The sequence below is a fragment of the Salvelinus fontinalis genome, chromosome 14 (genome assembly GCF_029448725.1).
Source record: "Salvelinus fontinalis isolate EN_2023a chromosome 14, ASM2944872v1, whole genome shotgun sequence".
In the NCBI taxonomy this organism is placed as follows: Eukaryota; Metazoa; Chordata; class Actinopteri; order Salmoniformes; family Salmonidae; genus Salvelinus; species Salvelinus fontinalis.
The window spans coordinates 37,485,969-37,509,365 of record NC_074678.1 but is presented as its reverse complement, the minus strand read 5'-3'; the positions used below and the strand labels follow the sequence as shown (position 1 = coordinate 37,509,365).

Below are 23,397 nucleotides of genomic sequence, written 5' to 3'. Positions count from 1 at the left end.
CACCGTAGCGGGGCCCTTCCCCCTTAAAACCTGATCTAATGTACGCTAATGAGGCGTAAACCTCAAATCCCGTAGCGGGGCCCTTCCCTCTTAAAACCTGATCTAATGTACGCTAATGAGGGGTAAACCTCAAACCCCGTAGCGGGGCCCTTTCCTCTTAAAACCTGATCTAATGTACGCTAATGAGGGGTAAACCTCAAACCACCGTAGCGGGGCCCTTCCCCCTTAAAACCTGATCTAATGTACGCTAATGAGGGGTAAACCTCAAACCACCGTAGCGGGGCCCTTCCCTCTTAAAACCTGATCTAATGTACGCTAATGAGGCGTAAACCTCAAACCCCGTAGCGGGGGCCCCTTCCCTCTTAAAAACCTGATCTAATGTACGCTAATGAGGGGTAAACCTCAAACCACCGTAGCGGGGCCCTTCCCCCTTAAAACCTGATCTAATGTACGCTAATGAGGGGTAAACCTCAAACCACCGTAGCGGGGCCCTTCCCTCTTAAAACCTGATCTAATGTACGCTAATGAGGGGTAAACCTCAAACCCCGTAGCGGGGCCCTTCCCTCTTAAAACCTGATCTAATGTACGCTAATGAGGGGCAAACCTCAAACCACCGTAGCGGGGCCCTTCCCCCTTAAAACCTGATCTAATGTACGCTAATGAGGGGTAAACCTCAAACCCCGTAGCGGGGCCCTTCCCTCTTAAAACCTGATCTAATGTACGCTAATGAGGCGTAAACCTCAAACCACCGTAGCGGGGCCCTTCCCCCTTAAAACCTGATCTAATGTACGCTAATGAGGCGTAAACCTCAAACCCAAAACACACAATCACAGAGCTCTAAATAAATGCCTATCATCATCACTTTTATTGCAAAACAAATTATTACTGGAGCGATATGAAATATGGTATGAAATTGGCCAGCTAGTTGATGCTCCAGTATAATCACGTACAGTATGTTTCAGTCAGAACACATGGGCCATATGATCTGATCTGGTGGGCCCCAATGTTGACGTTTCTACTGAAACTCTTTAAGATCTCCCTTTCATAATACTCTCCCTCTGAATCACAACAATTACTTTATTTATGACTTTATTCAGGAAGTAGCTTTTCTGGAGAACTTTGAATTGAGTGTAGACAGGGAATTTTATATGGTAAAGTTCCCTTGAACATATCAATGTCTTGCATACCCAAATAATAATAATTAATAATAATTCCCCAAATAAACTGTGATATGGAAATATGGAAACTGCCTTGAAGTCATTGATCTCCAATCAGAGGATTCAGGATCGGTAATACAGAGCCTGTACATATTAACAGAGCCTGAACATCAGGCTGCAATCACTAAAACATACTGTAGAAATAACAACATATTGACGATGTCAGCCCCTGCTATACCTGTTACTGTGACTATTCTTGTAATATTCCCATAGCCTCAACTTGACCCAGTCGACTAGAGCGTTTCAACTAACAACCCACCAGTTCAGGACAGAAGTCAAGTCAACCCCTTGCCTTGAGGGTCATTAAAGGGACTCACATCACAGCAAGCTGCAACGTATACTCTATGGAAAAACCAAATCCATCTACACGTGTATCCTTCTCTTGTCCTTCTCATCCAAGAACAAATTAATAAACACTCCTTCTCACCAACACCAGTTTTTTTCCATGCACCTATTTCAACACCTTCCCTTCCCTTCCACTCCGCCCCTCCCCTTTAATGCCTACTCAATCAAATGGCAGACAGAGGCATTTTCCCCTCGTCAATCAGCATAGAGCAGTCAATCAAAGGCCTCCGTCATGCCCAGGGGGCACTTTCCATCCAATAAAAACTTTGCTGCTGCTCTTCACTATGGCAATGGCTGGGAAGAGTCTATATTGTCCAAAGGGTTAGTCCGTTGGACCAAAGGAGTCTAGGAGTCAGAGTATGACATTGAACATTACAGCCAGGGCCTTGTCTATAAAACTGGTCAAGGCTGACCCCTCATCAAAGCCCCCACATCACCACAACATCAACCAGGACTCTCTCTGGAGCCCCAGGGGGACATCTGTGCCCCCAAACTCAGGAGAAGGGCACTCACCTTGGTACCAGGAGGACCAGGCAAGCCGGGGTTTCCATGTGGACCAGTAGGACCCTAGAAACAGGCAGAGGGAGAGAGAGAAAGAGAGTTAGAGAGAGAGACAGAGAGAAAGCGAGAGAGAGAAAGACAGAGAGAGAGAGACACACACACAGAGAGACAGAGAGAGAGAGACAGAGAGAGAAAGAGACCGAGAGAGAGAGAGAGAAAGACAGAGACAGAGAGAGAGAGAGGCAGAGAGGGAGAGAGAGAGAGAGAGACAGAGAGATAGAGAGAAAGAAAGACAGAGACAGAGAGAGAGAGAGAGAGAGAGAGAAAGAGAGAGAGAGCGACAGAGAGAGAGAGAGAGAGAGAGACAGAGAGAGAGAGAGAGAGAGAGAGAGAGAGAGAGAGGGAGAGAGAGACAGAGAGAGAGAGAGAAAGAAAGACAGAGAGCGAGAGAAAGAGAGAGAGAGAGAGAGAAAGAGAGAGAGAGAGAGAGACAGAGAGAGAGAGAGGGAGAGAGAGTGAGAAACTATCAGCATATCACAGTGACAGCTAACAGCATAGCATTTAGACTAAGTCATACGATCTCTTAGCTACAGAGATTAAAGGTAGAGAAGGCAGACATGTGTTGCTAAAACTGCTGTTATCTAGAATGAGTGATTCATTGACCGTGAAGTAGTAAGAAGTTGAGTATTACACATATATTATTATATGTTCCGTCATTTCTCTTCATGTGCCAAACTTTGCCCTACCTTTAAAACGCACAGGAATGCACTTTCAAATGAACAACTTATAACACACACACACACACACACACACACACACACACACACACACACACACACACACACACACACACACACACACACACACAACACACACACACACCACACACACACACACACACACACAACACACACACACACACACACACACACACACACACACACACACACACACACGCATTTATTTGAGAACAACTCACACATGTGGGAACAACCACACGCGCATGTGCAATTACACCCACCCACCCACACACGCACGCACGCACGCACGCGCACACACACAAACACACACACGCACGCACGTACACACACACATCTATACCAATGCTGTTGCCTGGCTTAAACTGCTTTCCCTCTAAAACACCCACTACACACTAAAGCCATGAGGTAAGACTCTGCTCTCTTTAATTTAACAGTAACCAGTCACCATAATGGCTGTGATCAGGAGATGACAGAGATATACTGGAGAGGTAATGATAACCCACAGCTAGTGGATTACAGGTGTCTGAGTGTCCTCTGACACTGGGTTGTGTTGTGGTGCTTGCCATCATCTCTTTCTACCACCCAGCTCACCAACCTGTCCCCCTGGCACTCTACTTTCCATGACTTTAACTCCACTTAGTGTTTGGTGAGGTTGCCTGGCTGAGACCATGTGGTTTTTATGGCAGAAAGGAAAAATTAACTGAAGCTCACTCCTCCTCCTCCTCCTCTTCCTCCTGTTCCTTCTCCTCCCTCTCCTCCATGAGAAACTCCATTACAAGGAATCTCTCTCCTCCTCTACCTTCCTCCCACCCCTGTCCTAATTTACCCCACTACCTGCCTCTCTCTCTCCTCCTCTACCTTCCTCCCACCCCCTGTCCTAATTTACCCCACTACCTGCCTCTCTCTCTCCTCCTCTACCTTCCTCCCACCCCCTGTCCTAATTTACCCCACTACCTGCCTCTCTCTCTCCTCCTCTACCTTCCTCCCACCCCCTGTCCTAATTTACCCCACTACCTGCCTCTCTCTCTCCTCCTCTACCTTCCTCCCACCCCCTGTCCTAATTTACCCCACTACCTGCCTCTCTCTCTCCTCCTCTACCTTCCTCCCACCCCCTGTCCTAATTTACCCCACTACCTGCCTCTCTCTCTCCTCCTCTACCTTCCTCCCACCCCTGTCCTAATTTACCCCACTACCTGCCTCTCTCTCTCCTCCTCTACCTTCCTCCCACCCCTGTCCTAATTTACCCCACTACCTGCCTCTCTCTCTCCTCCACTACCTTCCTCCCACCCCTGTCCTAATTTACCCCACTACCTGCCTCTCTCTCTCCTCCTCTACCTTCCTCCCACCCCTGTCCTAATTTACCCCACTACCTGCCTCTCTCTCTCCTCCACTACCTTCCTCCCACCCCTGTCCTAATTTACCCCACTACCTGCCTCTCTCTCTCCTCCACTACCTTCCTCCCAACCCTGTCCTAATTTACCCCACTACCTGCCTCTCTCTCTCCTCCACTACCTTCCTCCCAACCCTGTCCTAATTTACCCCACTACCTGCCTCTCTCTCTCCTCCTCTACCTTCCTCCCACCCCTGTCCTAATTTACCCCACTACCTGCCTCTCTCTCTCCTCCTCTACCTTCCTCCCACCCCTGTCCTAATTTACCCCACTACCTGCCTCTCTCTCTCCTCCACTACCTTCCTCCCACCCCTGTCCTAATTTACCCCACTACCTGCCTCTCTCTCTCCTCCTCTACCTTCCTCCCACCCCTGTCCTAATTTACCCCACTACCTGCCTCTCTCTCTCCTCCTCTACCTTCCTCCCACCCCTGTCCTAATTTACCCCACTACCTGCCTCTCTCTCTCCTCCACTACCTTCCTCCCACCCCCTGTCCTAATTTACCCCACTACCTGCCTCTCTCTCTCCTCCTCTACCTTCCTCCCACCCCTGTCCTAATTTACCCCACTACCTGCCTCTCTCTCTCCTCCTCTACCTTCCTCCCACCCCCTGTCCTAATTTACCCCACTACCTGCCTCTCTCTCTCCTCCTCTACCTTCCTCCCACCCCTGTCCTAATTTACCCCACTACCTGCCTCTCTCTCTCCTCCTCTACCTTCCTCCCACCCCTGTCCTAATTTACCCCACTACCTGCCTCTCTCTCTCCTCCTCTACCTTCCTCCCACCCCTGTCCTAATTTACCCCACTACCTGCCTCTCTCTCTCCTCCTCTACCTTCCTCCCACCCCTGTCCTAATTTACCCCACTACCTGCCTCTCTCTCTCCTCCACTACCTTCCTCCCACCCCTGTCCTAATTTACCCCACTACCTGCCTCTCTCTCTCCTCCTCTACCTTCCTCCCACCCCTGTCCTAATTTACCCCACTACCTGCCTCTCTCTCTCCTCCTCTACCTTCCTCCCACCCCTGTCCTAATTTACCCCACTACCTGCCTCTCTCTCTCCTCCACTACCTTCCTCCCACCCCTGTCCTAATTTACCCCACTACCTGCCTCTCTCTCTCCTCCACTACCTTCCTCCCACCCCTGTCCTAATTTACCCCACTACCTGCCTCTCTCTCTCCTCCACTACCTTCCTCCCACCCCTGTCCTAATTTACCCCACTACCTGCCTCTCTCTCTCCTCCTCTACCTTCCTCCCACCCCCTGTCCTAATTTACCCCACTACCTGCCTCTCTCTCTCCTCCTCTACCTTCCTCCCACCCCTGTCCTAATTTACCCCACTACCTGCCTCTCTCTCTCCTCCTCTACCTTCCTCCCACCCCTGTCCTAATTTACCCCACTACCTGCCTCTCTCTCTCCTCCACTACCTTCCTCCCACCCCTGTCCTAATTTACCCCACTACCTGCCTCTCTCTCTCCTCCTCTACCTTCCTCCCACCCCTGTCCTAATTTACCCCCACTACCTTCCTCTCTCTCTCCTCCTCTACCTTCCTCCCACCCCCTGTCCTAATTTACCCCACTACCTGCCTCTCTCTCTCCTCCTCTACCTTCCTCCCACCCCTGTCCTAATTTACCCCACTACCTGCCTCTCTCTCTCCTCCTCTACCTTCCTCCCACCCCTGTCCTAATTTACCCCACTACCTGCCTCTCTCTCTCCTCCACTACCTTCCTCCCACCCCTGTCCTAATTTACCCCACTACCTGCCTCTCTCTCTCCTCCTCTACCTTCCTCCCACCCCTGTCCTAATTTACCCCACTACCTGCCTCTCTCTCTCCTCCTCTACCTTCCTCCCACCCCCTGTCCTAATTTACCCCACTACCTGCCTCTCTCTCTCCTCCTCTACCTTCCTCCCACCCCTGTCCTAATTTACCCCACTACCTGCCTCTCTCTCTCCTCCTCTACCTTCCTCCCACCCCTGTCCTAATTTACCCCACTACCTGCCTCTCTCTCTCCTCCACTACCTTCCTCCCAACCCTGTCCTAATTTACCCCACTACCTGCCTCTCTCTCTCCTCCTCTACCTTCCTCCCACCCCTGTCCTAATTTACCCCACTACCTGCCTCTCTCTCTCCTCCACTACCTTCCTCCCACCCCTGTCCTAATTTACCCCACTACCTGCCTCTCTCTCTCCTCCACTACCTTCCTCCCACCCCTGTCCTAATTTACCCCACTACCTGCCTCTCTCTCTCCTCCACTACCTTCCTCCCACCCCTGTCCTAATTTACCCCACTACCTGCCTCTCTCTCTCCTCCTCTACCTTCCTCCCACCCCTGTCCTAATTTACCCCACTACCTGCCTCTCTCTCTCCTCCTCTACCTTCCTCCCACCCCTGTCCTAATTTACCCCACTACCTGCCTCTCTCTCTCCTCCTCTACCTTCCTCCCAACCCTGTCCTAATTTACCCCACTACCTGCCTCTCTCTCTCCTCCACTACCTTCCTCCCACCCCTGTCCTAATTTACCCCACTACCTGCCTCTCTCTCTCCTCCTCTACCTTCCTCCCACCCCTGTCCTAATTTACCCCACTACCTGCCTCTCTCTCTCCTCCACTACCTTCCTCCCACCCCTGTCCTAATTTACCCCACTACCTGCCTCTCTCTCTCCTCCTCTACCTTCCTCCCACCCCTGTCCTAATTTACCCCACTACCTGCCTCTCTCTCTCCTCCTCTACCTTCCTCCCACCCCTGTCCTAATTTACCCCACTACCTGCCTCTCTCTCTCCTCCACTACCTTCCTCCCACCCCTGTCCTAATTTACCCCACTACCTGCCTCTCTCTCTCCTCCTCTACCTTCCTCCCACCCCTGTCCTAATTTACCCCACTACCTGCCTCTCTCTCTCCTCCTCTACCTTCCTCCCACCCCTGTCCTAATTTACCCCACTACCTGCCTCTCTCTCTCCTCCACTACCTTCCTCCCACCCCCTGTCCTAATTTACCCCACTACCTGCCTCTCTCTCTCCTCCTCTACCTTCCTCCCACCCCTGTCCTAATTTACCCCACTACCTGCCTCTCTCTCTCCTCCTCTACCTTCCTCCCACCCCTGTCCTAATTTACCCCACTACCTGCCTCTCTCTCTCCTCCACTACCTTCCTCCCACCCCTGTCCTAATTTACCCCACTACCTGCCTCTCTCTCTCCTCCTCTACCTTCCTCCCACCCCCTGTCCTAATTTACCCCACTACCTGCCTCTCTCTCTCCTCCTCTACCTTCCTCCCACCCCTGTCCTAATTTACCCCACTACCTGCCTCTCTCTCTCCTCCACTACCTTCCTCCCACCCCTGTCCTAATTTACCCCACTACCTGCCTCTCTCTCTCCTCCTCTACCTTCCTCCCACCCCTGTCCTAATTTACCCCACTACCTGCCTCTCTCTCTCCTCCACTACCTTCCTCCCACCCCTGTCCTAATTTACCCCACTACCTGCCTCTCTCTCTCCTCCTCTACCTTCCTCCCACCCCTGTCCTAATTTACCCCACTACCTGCCTCTCTCTCTCCTCCACTACCTTCCTCCCACCCCTGTCCTAATTTACCCCACTACCTGCCTCTCTCTCTCCTCCACTACCTTCCTCCCAACCCTGTCCTAATTTACCCCACTACCTGCCTCTCTCTCTCCTCCACTACCTTCCTCCCACCCCCTGTCCTAATTTACCCCACTACCTGCCTCTCTCTCTCCTCCTCTACCTTCCTCCCACCCCTGTCCTAATTTACCCCACTACCTGCCTCTCTCTCTCCTCCTCTACCTTCCTCCCACCCCTGTCCTAATTTACCCCACTACCTGCCTCTCTCTCTCCTCCTCTACCTTCCTCCCACCCCCTGTCCTAATTTACCCCACTACCTGCCTCTCTCTCTCCTCCTCTACCTTCCTCCCACCCCTGTCCTAATTTACCCCACTACCTGCCTCTCTCTCTCCTCCTCTACCTTCCTCCCACCCCTGTCCTAATTTACCCCACTACCTGCCTCTCTCTCTCCTCCTCTACCTTCCTCCCACCCCTGTCCTAATTTACCCCACTACCTGCCTCTCTCTCTCCTCCTCTACCTTCCTCCCACCCCTGTCCTAATTTACCCCACTACCTGCCTCTCTCTCTCCTCCTCTACCTTCCTCCCACCCCTGTCCTAATTTACCCCACTACCTGCCTCTCTCTCTCCTCCTCTACCTTCCTCCCACCCCCTGTCCTAATTTACCCCACTACCTGCCTCTCTCTCTCCTCCTCTACCTTCCTCCCACCCCTGTCCTAATTTACCCCACTACCTGCCTCTCTCTCTCCTCCACTACCTTCCTCCCACCCCTGTCCTAATTTACCCCACTACCTGCCTCTCTCTCTCCTCCTCTACCTTCCTCCCACCCCTGTCCTAATTTACCCCACTACCTGCCTCTCTCTCTCCTCCTCTACCTTCCTCCCACCCCTGTCCTAATTTACCCCACTACCTGCCTCTCTCTCTCCTCCTCTACCTTCCTCCCACCCCTGTCCTAATTTACCCCACTACCTGCCTCTCTCTCTCCTCCTCTACCTTCCTCCCACCCCTGTCCTAATTTACCCCACTACCTGCCTCTCTCTCTCCTCCTCTACCTTCCTCCCACCCCCTGTCCTAATTTACCCCACTACCTGCCTCTCTCTCTCCTCCTCTACCTTCCTCCCACCCCTGTCCTAATTTACCCCACTACCTTCCTCTCTCTCTCCTCCTCTACCTTCCTCCCACCCCCTGTCCTAATTTACCCCACTACCTGCCTCTCTCTCTCCTCCTCTACCTTCCTCCCACCCCTGTCCTAATTTACCCCACTACCTGCCTCTCTCTCTCCTCCACTACCTTCCTCCCACCCCTGTCCTAATTTACCCCACTACCTGCCTCTCTCTCTCCTCCTCTACCTTCCTCCCACCCCTGTCCTAATTTACCCCACTACCTGCCTCTCTCTCTCCTCCTCTACCTTCCTCCCACCCCTGTCCTAATTTACCCCACTACCTGCCTCTCTCTCTCCTCCTCTACCTTCCTCCCACCCCCTGTCCTAATTTACCCCACTACCTGCCTCTCTCTCTCCTCCTCTACCTTCCTCCCACCCCCTGTCCTAATTTACCCCACTACCTGCCTCTCTCTCTCCTCCACTACCTTCCTCCCACCCCTGTCCTAATTTACCCCACTACCTGCCTCTCTCTCTCCTCCACTACCTTCCTCCCAACCCTGTCCTAATTTACCCCACTACCTGCCTCTCTCTCTCCTCCACTACCTTCCTCCCACCCCTGTCCTAATTTACCCCACTACCTGCCTCTCTCTCTCCTCCTCTACCTTCCTCCCACCCCCTGTCCTAATTTACCCCACTACCTGCCTCTCTCTCTCCTCCTCTACCTTCCTCCCACCCCTGTCCTAATTTACCCCACTACCTGCCTCTCTCTCTCCTCCTCTACCTTCCTCCCACCCCTGTCCTAATTTACCCCACTACCTGCCTCTCTCTCTCCTCCTCTACCTTCCTCCCACCCCTGTCCTAATTTACCCCACTACCTGCCTCTCTCTCTCCTCCACTACCTTCCTCCCACCCCTGTCCTAATTTACCCCACTACCTGCCTCTCTCTCTCCTCCACTACCTTCCTCCCAACCCTGTCCTAATTTACCCCACTACCTGCCTCTCTCTCTCCTCCACTACCTTCCTCCCACCCCCTGTCCTAATTTACCCCACTACCTGCCTCTCTCTCTCCTCCTCTACCTTCCTCCCACCCCTGTCCTAATTTACCCCACTACCTGCCTCTCTCTCTCCTCCTCTACCTTCCTCCCACCCCTGTCCTAATTTACCCCACTACCTGCCTCTCTCTCTCCTCCTCTACCTTCCTCCCACCCCCTGTCCTAATTTACCCCACTACCTGCCTCTCTCTCTCCTCCTCTACCTTCCTCCCACCCCTGTCCTAATTTACCCCACTACCTGCCTCTCTCTCTCCTCCTCTACCTTCCTCCCACCCCTGTCCTAATTTACCCCACTACCTGCCTCTCTCTCTCCTCCTCTACCTTCCTCCCACCCCTGTCCTAATTTACCCCACTACCTGCCTCTCTCTCTCCTCCTCTACCTTCCTCCCACCCCTGTCCTAATTTACCCCACTACCTGCCTCTCTCTCTCCTCCACTACCTTCCTCCCACCCCTGTCCTAATTTACCCCACTACCTGCCTCTCTCTCTCCTCCTCTACCTTCCTCCCACCCCTGTCCTAATTTACCCCACTACCTGCCTCTCTCTCTCCTCCTCTACCTTCCTCCCACCCCTGTCCTAATTTACCCCACTACCTGCCTCTCTCTCTCCTCCACTACCTTCCTCCCACCCCTGTCCTAATTTACCCCACTACCTGCCTCTCTCTCTCCTCCTCTACCTTCCTCCCACCCCTGTCCTAATTTACCCCACTACCTGCCTCTCTCTCTCCTCCTCTACCTTCCTCCCACCCCTGTCCTAATTTACCCCACTACCTGCCTCTCTCTCTCCTCCTCTACCTTCCTCCCACCCCTGTCCTAATTTACCCCACTACCTGCCTCTCTCTCTCCTCCTCTACCTTCCTCCCACCCCTGTCCTAATTTACCCCACTACCTGCCTCTCTCTCTCCTCCTCTACCTTCCTCCCACCCCCTGTCCTAATTTACCCCACTACCTGCCTCTCTCTCTCCTCCTCTACCTTCCTCCCACCCCTGTCCTAATTTACCCCACTACCTTCCTCTCTCTCTCCTCCTCTACCTTCCTCCCACCCCCTGTCCTAATTTACCCCACTACCTGCCTCTCTCTCTCCTCCTCTACCTTCCTCCCACCCCTGTCCTAATTTACCCCACTACCTGCCTCTCTCTCTCCTCCACTACCTTCCTCCCACCCCTGTCCTAATTTACCCCACTACCTGCCTCTCTCTCTCCTCCTCTACCTTCCTCCCACCCCTGTCCTAATTTACCCCACTACCTGCCTCTCTCTCTCCTCCTCTACCTTCCTCCCACCCCTGTCCTAATTTACCCCACTACCTGCCTCTCTCTCTCCTCCTCTACCTTCCTCCCACCCCTGTCCTAATTTACCCCACTACCTGCCTCTCTCTCTCCTCCTCTACCTTCCTCCCACCCCTGTCCTAATTTACCCCACTACCTGCCTCTCTCTCTCCTCCTCTACCTTCCTCCCACCCCCTGTCCTAATTTACCCCACTACCTGCCTCTCTCTCTCCTCCACTACCTTCCTCCCACCCCTGTCCTAATTTACCCCACTACCTGCCTCTCTCTCTCCTCCTCTACCTTCCTCCCACCCCTGTCCTAATTTACCCCACTACCTGCCTCTCTCTCTCCTCCTCTACCTTCCTCCCACCCCCTGTCCTAATTTACCCCACTACCTGCCTCTCTCTCTCCTCCTCTACCTTCCTCCCACCCCCTGTCCTAATTTACCCCACTACCTGCCTCTCTCTCTCCTCCTCTACCTTCCTCCCACCCCCTGTCCTAATTTACCCCACTACCTGCCTCTCTCTCTCCTCCTCTACCTTCCTCCCACCCCTGTCCTAATTTACCCCACTACCTGCCTCTCTCTCTCCTCCTCTACCTTCCTCCCACCCCTGTCCTAATTTACCCCACTACCTGCCTCTCTCTCTCCTCCTCTACCTTCCTCCCACCCCTGTCCTAATTTACCCCACTACCTGCCTCTCTCTCTCCTCCACTACCTTCCTCCCAACCCTGTCCTAATTTACCCCACTACCTGCCTCTCTCTCTCCTCCTCTACCTTCCTCCCACCCCTGTCCTAATTTACCCCACTACCTGCCTCTCTCTCTCCTCCTCTACCTTCCTCCCACCCCCTGTCCTAATTTACCCCACTACCTGCCTCTCTCTCTCCTCCTCTACCTTCCTCCCACCCCTGTCCTAATTTACCCCACTACCTGCCTCTCTCTCTCCTCCTCTACCTTCCTCCCACCCCTGTCCTAATTTACCCCACTACCTGCCTCTCTCTCTCCTCCACTACCTTCCTCCCACCCCTGTCCTAATTTACCCCACTACCTGCCTCTCTCTCTCCTCCACTACCTTCCTCCCACCCCTGTCCTAATTTACCCCACTACCTGCCTCTCTCTCTCCTCCTCTACCTTCCTCCCACCCCTGTCCTAATTTACCCCACTACCTGCCTCTCTCTCTCCTCCTCTACCTTCCTCCCACCCCTGTCCTAATTTACCCCACTACCTGCCTCTCTCTCTCCTCCTCTACCTTCCTCCCACCCCTGTCCTAATTTACCCCACTACCTGCCTCTCTCTCTCCCCCTCCATCACAGTAACTCTCTCTCCCCCCCTCTATCTCTTTCCTTCCCTCCATCTCTCTCAGTTCAGAGGAGATGGTTTAAAGTGGGGGTTTGTTCTGTGTGTTTAAAGTGCTGCCACCTGTGGAGTGTGGGACTAAGCTAAGGTACAGTACAGTGAGGTCTGGAGGTCTGTATCTTGCTGAGGCAGCAGAGGTTGCAGCCCACACAGACACAACAACCCATTACAGCCATTTTTCACCACATAAGAAGCCTCCCCTGACTGTCTATGTCTCTATGAGTCACCACACCGTATGCAAACCATATGTTTCCAAAGTTGGGTCCCACAGGGATTTACCATTATACAGTAGTTTACATGTAGACAATGTTTACTGCCTGCCTGGCTGGCTGCTGGAGGGTCCCTGTCTGTCTGACTCACACTAAACAAGCGGAACCAAGAGAAGTGACGTGTTTTAAAGAAGACATTACAGAGATGAAAACCGAGAGAGGTTCTCCTTTGCTCCCCTTGAGTATATTCAGGTTTAACTTTAGTCTGATGTTTTGTTTAGTCTGATGTTTGTTTAGTAGTCTGATGTTTTGTTTAGTCTGATGTTTTGTTTAGTAGTCTGATGTTTGTTTAGTCTGATGTTTTGTTTAGTAGTCTGATGTTTTGTTTAGTCTGATGTTTGTTTAGTCTGATGTTTTGTTTGGTAGTCTGATGTTTTGTTTAGTAGTCTGATGTTTTGTTTAGTCTGATGTTTTGTTTAGTAGTCTGATGTTTGTTTAGTCTGATGTTTTGTTTAGTAGTCTGATGTTTTGTTTAGTCTGATGTTTGTTTAGTCTGATGTTTTGTTTGGTAGTCTGATGTTTTGTTTAGTAGTCTGATGTTTTGTTTAGTCTGATGTTTTGTTTAGTAGTCTGATGTTTTGTTTAGTCTGATGTTTTGTTTAGTAGTCTGATGTTTTGTTTAGTCTGATGTTTTGTTTAGTCTGATGTTTTGTTTAGTCTGATGTTATGTTTAGTCTGAAGTCTTGTTTAGTCTGAAGTCTTGTTTAGTCTGATGTTTTGTTTATTAGTCTGATGTTTTGTTTTGTCTGATGTTTGTTTAGTAGTCTGATGTTTTGTTTAGTCTGATGTTTTGTTTAGTAGTCTGATGTTATGTTTAGTCTGATGTTTTGTTTAGTAGTCTGATGTTTTGTTTAGTCTGATGTTTTGTTTAGTAGTCTGATGTTTTGTTTAGTAGTCTGATGTTTTGTTTAGTAGTCTGATGTTATGTTTAGTCTGATGTTATGTTTAGTCTGAAGTCTTGTTTAGTCTGATGTTTGTTTAGTAGTCTGATGTTTTGTTTAGTCTGATGTTTGTTTAGTAGTCTGATGTTTTGTTTAGTCTGATGTTTTGTTTAGTAGTCTGATGTTATGTTTAGTCTGAAGTCTTGTTTAGTCTGATGTTTTGTTTATTAGTCTGATGTTTTGTTTAGTCTGATGTTTGTTTAGTAGTCTGATGTTTTGTTTAGTCTGATGTTTTGTTTATTAGTCTGATGTTTTCTTCAGTCTTATGTTTTGTTTAGTCTGATGTTTATTTAGTCTGATGTTTTGTTTAGTAGTCTGATGTTTTGTTTAGTCTGATGTTTTGTTTAGTAGTCTGATGTCTGTTTAGTCTGATGTTTTGTTTAGTAGTCTGATGTTTGTTTAGTCTGATGTTTTGTTTAGTAGTCTGATGTTTGTTTAGTCTGATGTTTTGTTTTGACTCTTGTTTTTTTGTTTTTCTATTAATTCACAATTGTAAAGCGACTTTGGGTCCTTGAAAAGCACTATATAAGTCCCATGTATTATTATCATTATTATTATCATCATTATTATTATCATTATTATTATCATCATTATTATCATTATTAGTATAATCATTATTATTATTATCATCATTAGTATTATCATTATTATTATTATCATCATTATTATCATTATTATCATCATGATTATTATCATTATTATTATTATCATCATCATTTATTATTATTATCATTATTATCATCATTACCATCATTATCATTATTATTAGCGTTATCTTTATTATCATCATTATCATTATCATTATAATTATCATTAATATTATTATTATCATTCTTATTATCATTATTATATCTGGCAGGCATACACATGTACTTGCACTTGTACTTGTGCACGCACGCACGCACCAGGTAACTACCTCTCTCAAAGCATAAATGTATACCATTCAGTCTAATACTGTAGATAGCAGAATGTTCAAATGCCAGAGCATTTAGGTCAAATCATGTCTAGTGCTGTTGAATGATCTCCTCTGTGCTGTGATCAGAGCGTAATGATCAGAGCATTGTTCAGTCTCAACAACACAAGTGACACAGCCCCATCTGGCGCTGCTTTTCTACCTTGATGCTCTACCTTGGCCCAGTGTTGTAAACATTGTATGTGTTCTCCTCTCACAGGATCATCTCATTCAGCCGCACCATTACTGCTCATCCCTGGTTCTTATTGGAATCACATAAACCACTAGCATGTCTGTCAGCAGCTCTGTCACGGTGCTGGATCACTGGGGTGAACACAGCCAAACCAAAGACATATGGGTTGTGTCTAGCTTGTGTCTGTGGATTGATGGTGACGACGTGAGAGTGCATTGAGAAGTGTATTCAGCCACAGAGTGGGTGTGTGAGCTGTGTGCATCTGTGCTCTCTGGCAGGTTCAGTCTTAACATGCCTCACCAGGACAATAAACCTGACCTCACATTGGCCGTACTGAGGACCACAACTAGCTACTTCCTGACATGTCCTTGAATAACCCTTGAAGAAGCCATTTTAAAATCCATCATGACCTTTAGAGATCTTATATCAACATACTGTAGCACCGTACAACACTGTACATAAAACACTGCTAGTGTTCAGCTGCGTCTGTGATGTTTATCTTTTAAGCTGCCTATCACATCAGGGAAGGGAGTGGCACCTTCTAAGGCTCGATGACACCCCAGTGACATCACACCTGTCCACAGACAGGTAAAACACAGTTTACAGTACTCACCCGAGCTCCTCTCTTCCCAGCAGGACCAGGTAGACCACGGGGACCAGGAGGACCCTTTTATAGAGAGAGAAAGAGACAGAGAGAAAAAAGAAAGAGAGAAGAGAAAGGACAAGAGGAGAGAGACACAGACGTCACAGACACGCAAATAAGTTCTAAATGCTGTTTAATGTACAGGCAGATGTGGGGAGGTGGATACTGTGTTTACTATATTTAAGAGAGGCCAATGTTCTCCAAAGCAGTAATGGCAAAGCTTTTAGCCAGTTCTGGGATTAACATAAACTCTTTGTCAACGCAGGAAGAAACACATGGTATGATTCCACTTCATGTTTGTTTGGACGCAAGATGTAAAAGAAGAAGGAGAGAAAAAAGCGCAACACACATGTTCTCAACACTTTTAAATTCCAGTGTTGGAACTGAAGACTCTAGTAAAGTACTGGTAAAACATTATTTTTATTACATTAAACCTGGTATGTTATGTGGTAGATTTTTTGCCATCCCACAAATGCATAAGAAACTCCCACGAAAGCACACATCCACTCCACGGAGTACGGAGCTCACCTGTTAACTTTCAAAATACAGAAATACATCCGGTATGATGTATTTATGATGCAAAATGCATCATACCGGCTGTATTTCTGTATGTTGAAAGTTATACATCTTGAAAACTTGTTTGCTGACATGCAAAACATTTTGAGACTATATCAACAATGGACTAATGAAACAAATGGCAAAATACAGTTTTTGGGTGGAGTTTTCCTTTAAAGTATTATTGGAAACTGGAGGCTTTTCAAATGAATTTGCAGTTATCATGTATCCTTCATGGGCTGATGATCCAAGTCAAACAAACAGAGAGAGAGAGGATATCACTGGACCAACTTACAGGAAGAGGGTTCGCTGAGTGCCTTGGCTCTGGATGGGTAATACTGATGACAATCTGACTGCTATGACACTGTGTTCACAATTTAGCAAGCTGCTAAACAGCATGAAAGAGTCTGACGGTCAGGAAATATAATACACACAGACAGTCATGGAAAAACTATTTTAGATAATACAGAATAATAAATGAAGAGTGTGTGTATGTGTGTGTTTGCGAGTACACGTGTGTGTGTGTGTGTGTGTGTGTGTGTGTGTGTGTGTGTGTGTGTGTGTGTGTGTGTGTGTGTGTGTGTGTGTGTGTGTGCATTTCTGAGGGAGTCCTGCACATTCTATTCCTCTCTGTCAGTATCAGAGGGACAAAGAGATAATGTCTCAGAGACAGAAACAGCTGGCTGCTCATGGAGCCACACTCCTACACACACAGTGATGGAAACATTGAGTGCACTACTACCGCCTTCTTCTCACCAAAACAACAGGACCAAGAGAGACAATGATTCTTCTTTCTTTATCTGATGATAATATTAGCAGCATGTTGTGCCTAACAAAACCCTAAAACTGGGAGTGTATTCAACATTTCACACGGCCCCTTATGTCTTTTCGCTTTTACATGTATCTTTATGGCATGTGCCATGTCATATCTGTTCATTTGCTTTCTACTGTAGGTAACACCAGACTGACTGCTGCACTTACCATTGTTCTCTGCACTAATAGTACCAGCAGTGAAATGTATTTCAGATAGAGGAAGTGAATCAAGAAGGTGATGATTGAGAAAGCTGTACTTCCTCCCTCTTTGAAGTGCCTTTGAAGTGTGCAGCTGGGGTGAACTCCCCCAAAACATCCTCCTCAAATCCCAGTGTCGAGTCAAACTGGATCTCAATGGGACCCCATCAAAATATCCTAAATGTTAAAATCAGCATAGACCAGCCTAAATTTCAAGCTGGTTCATGCTGGTATATGCTGGTATGATGCTGGTCAAGCTGGTCTGACCAGCATGGTCTAGCTGGTTAGGCTGACCGACTAGCTGGTCAAGCTGGTGATGCTGTTGACCAGCTTATGCAGTTATACTGGTGATGCTGGTATGCTGGTGACCAAATTGGTCTATGCTGGTCCAGCATGGTCTAGCTGGTCAAGCTGGTCTGCAAAATCATGGCCATCATTATCATATTTCCCAGCATGCTCTATTGCAGTATGATTATTATATATTTTTTCAATATCTGTTTTTTTATGCTACACAAAGATAAAGAACATACATTTTTCTAAACTAATCCAATATGTTAGTTGGACTTATTGCACCTGTTACCAAAATGGTTGTTCCAGTTTAGATGCTTTAGGTAGTCTCATTTAATCATCTCATCTTTCCAACCCTGGCAGTCATTCTGAATGCAGATTGTGGGTGAATAAAAGTTCACATTTTTGGATATCCCCGCTCTGGCTGGATTCCAAAAGAAATGAAACATCACTTTGCAAAGCCATCATAATAAGGTGACTTAATGCTGGTTTTGTGTGTCCAAAACCAGTGTCCAAAACACAGCGAAGGTTAGTGGTCACCAGAAAAAACACAGTGATGGCTGGTCACCAGCAAAAATACAGCAAATGCTGATCTATGCTATTTTTTTTCAGCAGAGTAGGTAATTGCTATTGTAGTTATTTCTAAATTACTACCTGCTAAATAATGGGCTGTAATAGTATAAATACATAGTTATTGTAAACATGATCCTCCCATTCTATGGAATGCCCACAGCCCTCATATGTCATGTCTGCTAAAATGTTTTACCTGGTTCTTCAATGATAGATGGTACAGATAAGGTTAACTTTGATTCTATACTAGTAAAGACCAACAATGTCCAACTTATCACATGGAATGTTCAAGGGCTCCTTGAGGGGAAAAAAGCATATTGTTCTCGAACACTTACAACGATTGTCAGCAGATGTAGTTTTCTTGTAAGAGTTACATATTTTTTTTTTTAAATGAAACATTTAAAGAGGAGCTGGGTTGGAAACGCCTATGTTGCCACCTACTGTAGTAACAGCAGAGGTGTAGGCATTCTGACAAATAAGAATACACAATTGTCCCTTATATCCCAGCACATGGACCAAGAAGCACGTTTTCTAATGCTGAATTGTACCTTGATGAAAGATACACATTGATTTCATTGTACAGTATATCCCAACAGGGGTAAATCTGGTCGTTTTAGAACCAATTAAAGCTATATTAGATCAAATCCAGTCAGGAACTATTATTTTAGCAGGTGACCTTAAGCATACATTCGATAAGATTGGCAGACGTTGTAATAAAATAGGCTAATTTACTGTTGGGAGCCTCCAAAGAGGCTGACAATTTTTTTTTTCTACAAATAATTTACATGACACCTGGAGATTACGATTCCCAACAACAAACAACTTTTTTTGTTGTTGTCAAAGTAAGAAAAGCTACTCAAGAATTGACTACATTTTATTTTAAAAAATGGACTCAACAATTTACTGGATTAAATAACGTATGATATAGTGATATCGGATCATTCTCCGGTATCATGCTTAATTACACCAATAGAAAATACAGTTAGCAACAGAATTTGGAGAATGAAGAGTGCGCATCTTCTGGACTCGAAATGTATTAAATACGTAAAAAATGAAATACATAAAAAATTAAAAACCTTTGCCATTACAAATGTAGACATAGAGGACAGAGAAAAGCCAACCCCAGCATAATTTGAGATGACTTTTAAGGCGTACATATGTGGAATGATAATATCATATTCTGCAAAAGTCAATTATGTTTTCAAAATTAAAAATAAAGAAAAATAAATCACTCCTAGAAAAAGCCCATAAAAAATCTTTACAAGGTAAAGCAGAAAACTACATTTCTGAACTTAAGCAGGAATACGATCTTTAACTTTTGAAGAAAGCCAACAACTACATGTTAAACTCAAATAAAGCATACTACTTAATGGCAAATAAACCTGGTAAATAAAGTACAGTCGTGGCCAAAAGTTTTGAGAATGACACAAATATAAATTTTCACAAAGTCTGCTGCCTCAGTTTGTATGATGGAAATTTGCATATACTCCAGAATGTTATGAAGAGTGATCAGATGAATTGCAATTAATTGCAAAGTCCCTCTTTGCCATGCAAATGAACCGAATCCCCCCAAAAACATTTCCACTGCATTTCAGCCTTGCCACAAAAGGACCAGCTGACATCATGTCAGTGATTCTCTTGCTAACACAGGTGTGAGTGTTGAAGAGGACAAGGCTGGAGATCACTCTGTCATGCGGATTGAGTTCGAATAACAGACTGGAAGCTTCAAAATGAGGGTGGTGCTTGGAATCATTGTACTTCCTCTGTCAACCATGGTTACCTGCAAGGAAACACGTACCATCATCATTGCTTTTCACAAAAAAAGGGCTTCACAGGCAAAGATATTGCTGCCAGTAAGATTGCACCTAAATCAACCATTTATCGGATCATCAACAACTTCAAGGAGAGCAGTACAATTGTTGTGAAGAAGGCTTCAGAGCACCCAAGAAAGTCCTGCAAGCGCCAGGACCATCTCCTAAAGTTGATACAGCAGGGGCGGGGTCGGGGCGTCACCAGTACAGAGCTTGCTCAGGAATGGCAGCAGGCAGGTGTGAATGCATCTGCATGCACAGTGAGGCAAAGACTTTTGGGGGATGGCCTGGTGTCAAGAAGGGGATGGCCTGGTGTCTCTCTCCAGGAAAAACATCAGGGACAGACTAATATTCTGCAAAAGGTACAGGGATTGAACTGCTGAGGACTGGGGTAAAGTCATTTTTTTTGATGAGTCCCCTTTCCAATTGTTTGGGGAACCCGGAAAAAAGCTTGTCCGGAGAAGATAAGGTGAGCGCTACCATCATTCCTGTGTCATGCCAACAGTAAAGCATCCTGAGACCATTCATGTGTGGGGTTGCTTCTCAGTCAAGGGAGTGGGCCCACTCACAATTTTGCCGAAAGAACACAGCCATGAATAAAGAATGGTACCAAAACATCCTCTGAGAGCAACTTCTCCCAACCATCCAGGAACAGTTTGGTGACGAACAATGCCTTTTCCAGCATGATGGAGCACCTTGCCATAAGGCAAAAGTGATTACTAAGTGGCTCGGGGAACAAAACATCGATATTTTGGGTCTATGGCCAGGAAACTCCCCAGACCTTAATCCCATTGAGAACTTGTGGTCATTCCTCAAGAGGCGGGTGGACAAACAAAACCCACAAATTCTGACAAACTCCAAGCATTGATTATGCAAGAATGGGCTGCCATCAGTCAGGATGTGGCCCAGAAGATAATTGACAGCATGCCAGGGCGGATTGCAGAAGTCTTGAAAAAGAAGGGTCAACACTGCAAATATTGACTCTTTGCATCAACTTCATGTAATTGTCAATAAAAGCCTTTGACACTTATGAAATGCTTGTAATTGTACTTCAGTATTCCATAGTAACATCTGACAAAAATATCTAAAGACACTGAAGCAGCAAACTTTGTGGAAATTAATATTTGTGTTATTCTCAAAACTTTTGGCCACGACTGTACACTACAGTGCATTCGGAAAGTATTCAGACCCCTTGACATTTTCCTCATTTTTTTACATTACAGATTTTTTTTTCAAATGTATTAAATCGTTTTTCCCCTCATCAATCTACACATAATACCCCATAATGACAAGTCAAAAAAAAAATTGTACTGAAATGCACATTTACATACGTATTCAGACCCTTTACACAGTACTTTGTTGAAGCATCTTTGACAGCGATTACAGCCTCGAGTCTGGCATACCTGTATTTGAGTAATTTCTCCCATTCTTCTCTGCAGATCCTCTCAAGCTCTGTCAGGTTGGATGGGGAGAGTCGCTGCACAGCTATTTTCAGGTCTCTCCAGAGATATTCGATCGGGTTCAAGTCCAGACTTTGGCGGGCCACTCAAGGACATTCAGAGACTTGTCCTGAAGCCACTCCTGCATTGTCTTGGCTGTGTGCTTAGTGTCGCGATCCTGTTCGAAGGTGAACCTTCGCCCCAGTCTGAGGTCCTGAGCGCTCTGGATCAGGTTTTCATCAAGGATCTATCTGTACTTTGCTCCGTTCATCTTTCCCTTGATCCTGACTAGTCTCCTAGTCCCTGCCTCTAAAAAGCATCCCAAACCGCATGATGCTGCCACCACCATGCTTCATCGTAGAGATGGTGCCAGGCTTACTCCAGATGTGACGCTTGGCATTTAGGCCAAAGAGTTCAATCTTGGTTTCATCAGACCAGCGAATCTTGTTTCTCATGGTCTGAGAGTCCTTTAGGTGCCTTTTGGCAAACTCCAAGCGGGCTGTCATGTGCCTTTTACTGAGGAGTGGCTTCCGTCTTGCCACTCTACCATAAAGGCCTGATTGGTAGAGTGCTGCTGAGATGGTTGTCCTTCTGGAAGGTTCTCCCATCTCCACAGAGGAACTCTAGAGCTCTGTCAGAGTGACCATTGGGTTCTTGTCACCTCCCTGACCAAGGCCCTTCTCCCATGATTGCTTAGTTTGGCCGGGCAGCCAGCTCTAGGAAGAGCCTTGGTGGTTCCAAACTTCTTCCATTTAAGAATGATGGAGGCCTCTGTTTTCTTGGGGACCTTCAATGCTGCAGAACTTATTTGGTACCGTTCCCCAGATCTGTGCCTCAACACAATCCTGCCTCGGAACTCTACGGACAATTCTTCGACCTCATGGCTTGGTTTTTGCTTTGATATGTACTGTCAACTGTGGGACCTTATATAGACAGGTGTGTGTGCCTTTCCAAATCATGTCCAATCAATTGAATTTACCATAAGTGGACTCCAATCAAGTTGTAGAAACATCTCAAGGACGATCAATAGAAACAGGATGCAGCTGAGCTCAATTTCGAGTCTCATAGCAAAGGGACTGAATACTTATGTGAACAAGGCATTATTTAAATGAATCTTTTGTACATTTGCTAAAATTTCACTTTGTCATTATGGGGTAATGTGTGTAGAATGCTGAGGATTTTTTAAATTTAATCCATTTTAGAATAAGGCTGTAATGTAACAAAATGTGGAAAAAGTCAAGGGGTCTGAATACTTTCCGACTGCATTGTATATATATATATATATATATATATTTTTTTTTTATTATAGCTAAACAGGTGGGGCTCAAAACGGTTGGGGCTCTGCCCCACCTGCCCTGAATGACGGGTCGCCACTGACAAGTATATTCGATCATAACAGACTTAATATGGGCAAATAAATCTTCCCCAGTCTGAGGGTGATTTAAAACATCCAGACATCCAGGAATTGTATCAACTCGCTACCCAAGGCTTTTACTAGCGACATATCGTTAAATGCACTAAAGAGGAACAATGGGTACATATTGAAGATGCACATGCTCATCCTCAGAATCTTTTTACATGTTTGTTTTCAAAAGATTAAGCTAAGAACATTAACATCTTCATAGTTAAGAACCTCATAACAATATGGAATGAAATGAAACGGATTCTACAAGAACCAATATCACTCCTTAAAAACCACAACCTTATGGAGCAATCCCTGGATAGTTTTTAGAATTCACAGAGAAATTGGTCCACATAAAAAATTTAAGGCATAGAAACCATAAATGACTTGGTAACAGGAAATAGATTTATTTCCATGACAGAATTAAAAAGTAATTTTGGACTGACCAATGTAGATCGTTTCAAATACAGGCAACTTAAAAGTTACATGTCACGAAATTTCAATTTGAAATATTTTGGACATCAGAGCAACGTTGAGAGAATCTTATTTGGGTCATATTGGAAGTTCATACAATAGAGACAGTGGAGGCTGCTGAGGGGAAGACAACTCATGGCTGGAATGGAGCAAATTGAATGGCATCAAACAAATGGAAACCATATGTTTTATGTACTTGATATCATTCCACTCAGGTGCAACAAACCTCCTGTGGAAAGAGAAGTTATACAAAACCTTGCAGAGAGCCTATCCAACTGACAATCTCTTAGAAAACAAT

The 23,397-nt window shown here is 46.7% G+C and overlaps 1 protein-coding gene across 2 annotated transcripts in view; it reads right to left on the bottom strand.

Moving 5' to 3' along the window:
- LOC129810766 (collagen alpha-1(XXIV) chain-like) overlaps positions 1–23,397 on the bottom strand; it is a 234,889-nt gene that overhangs the window by 175,312 nt on the left and 36,180 nt on the right. For both annotated transcript variants that reach the window (XM_055861629.1, XM_055861630.1), the window contains exons 4-5: positions 15,520–15,573; positions 2,076–2,129 (exon numbers count right to left, since the gene is read on the bottom strand). In XM_055861629.1, the coding sequence (XP_055717604.1) occupies positions 2,076–2,129; positions 15,520–15,573 (108 nt within the window). The remainder of the gene's footprint in view (positions 1–2,075; positions 2,130–15,519; positions 15,574–23,397) is intronic.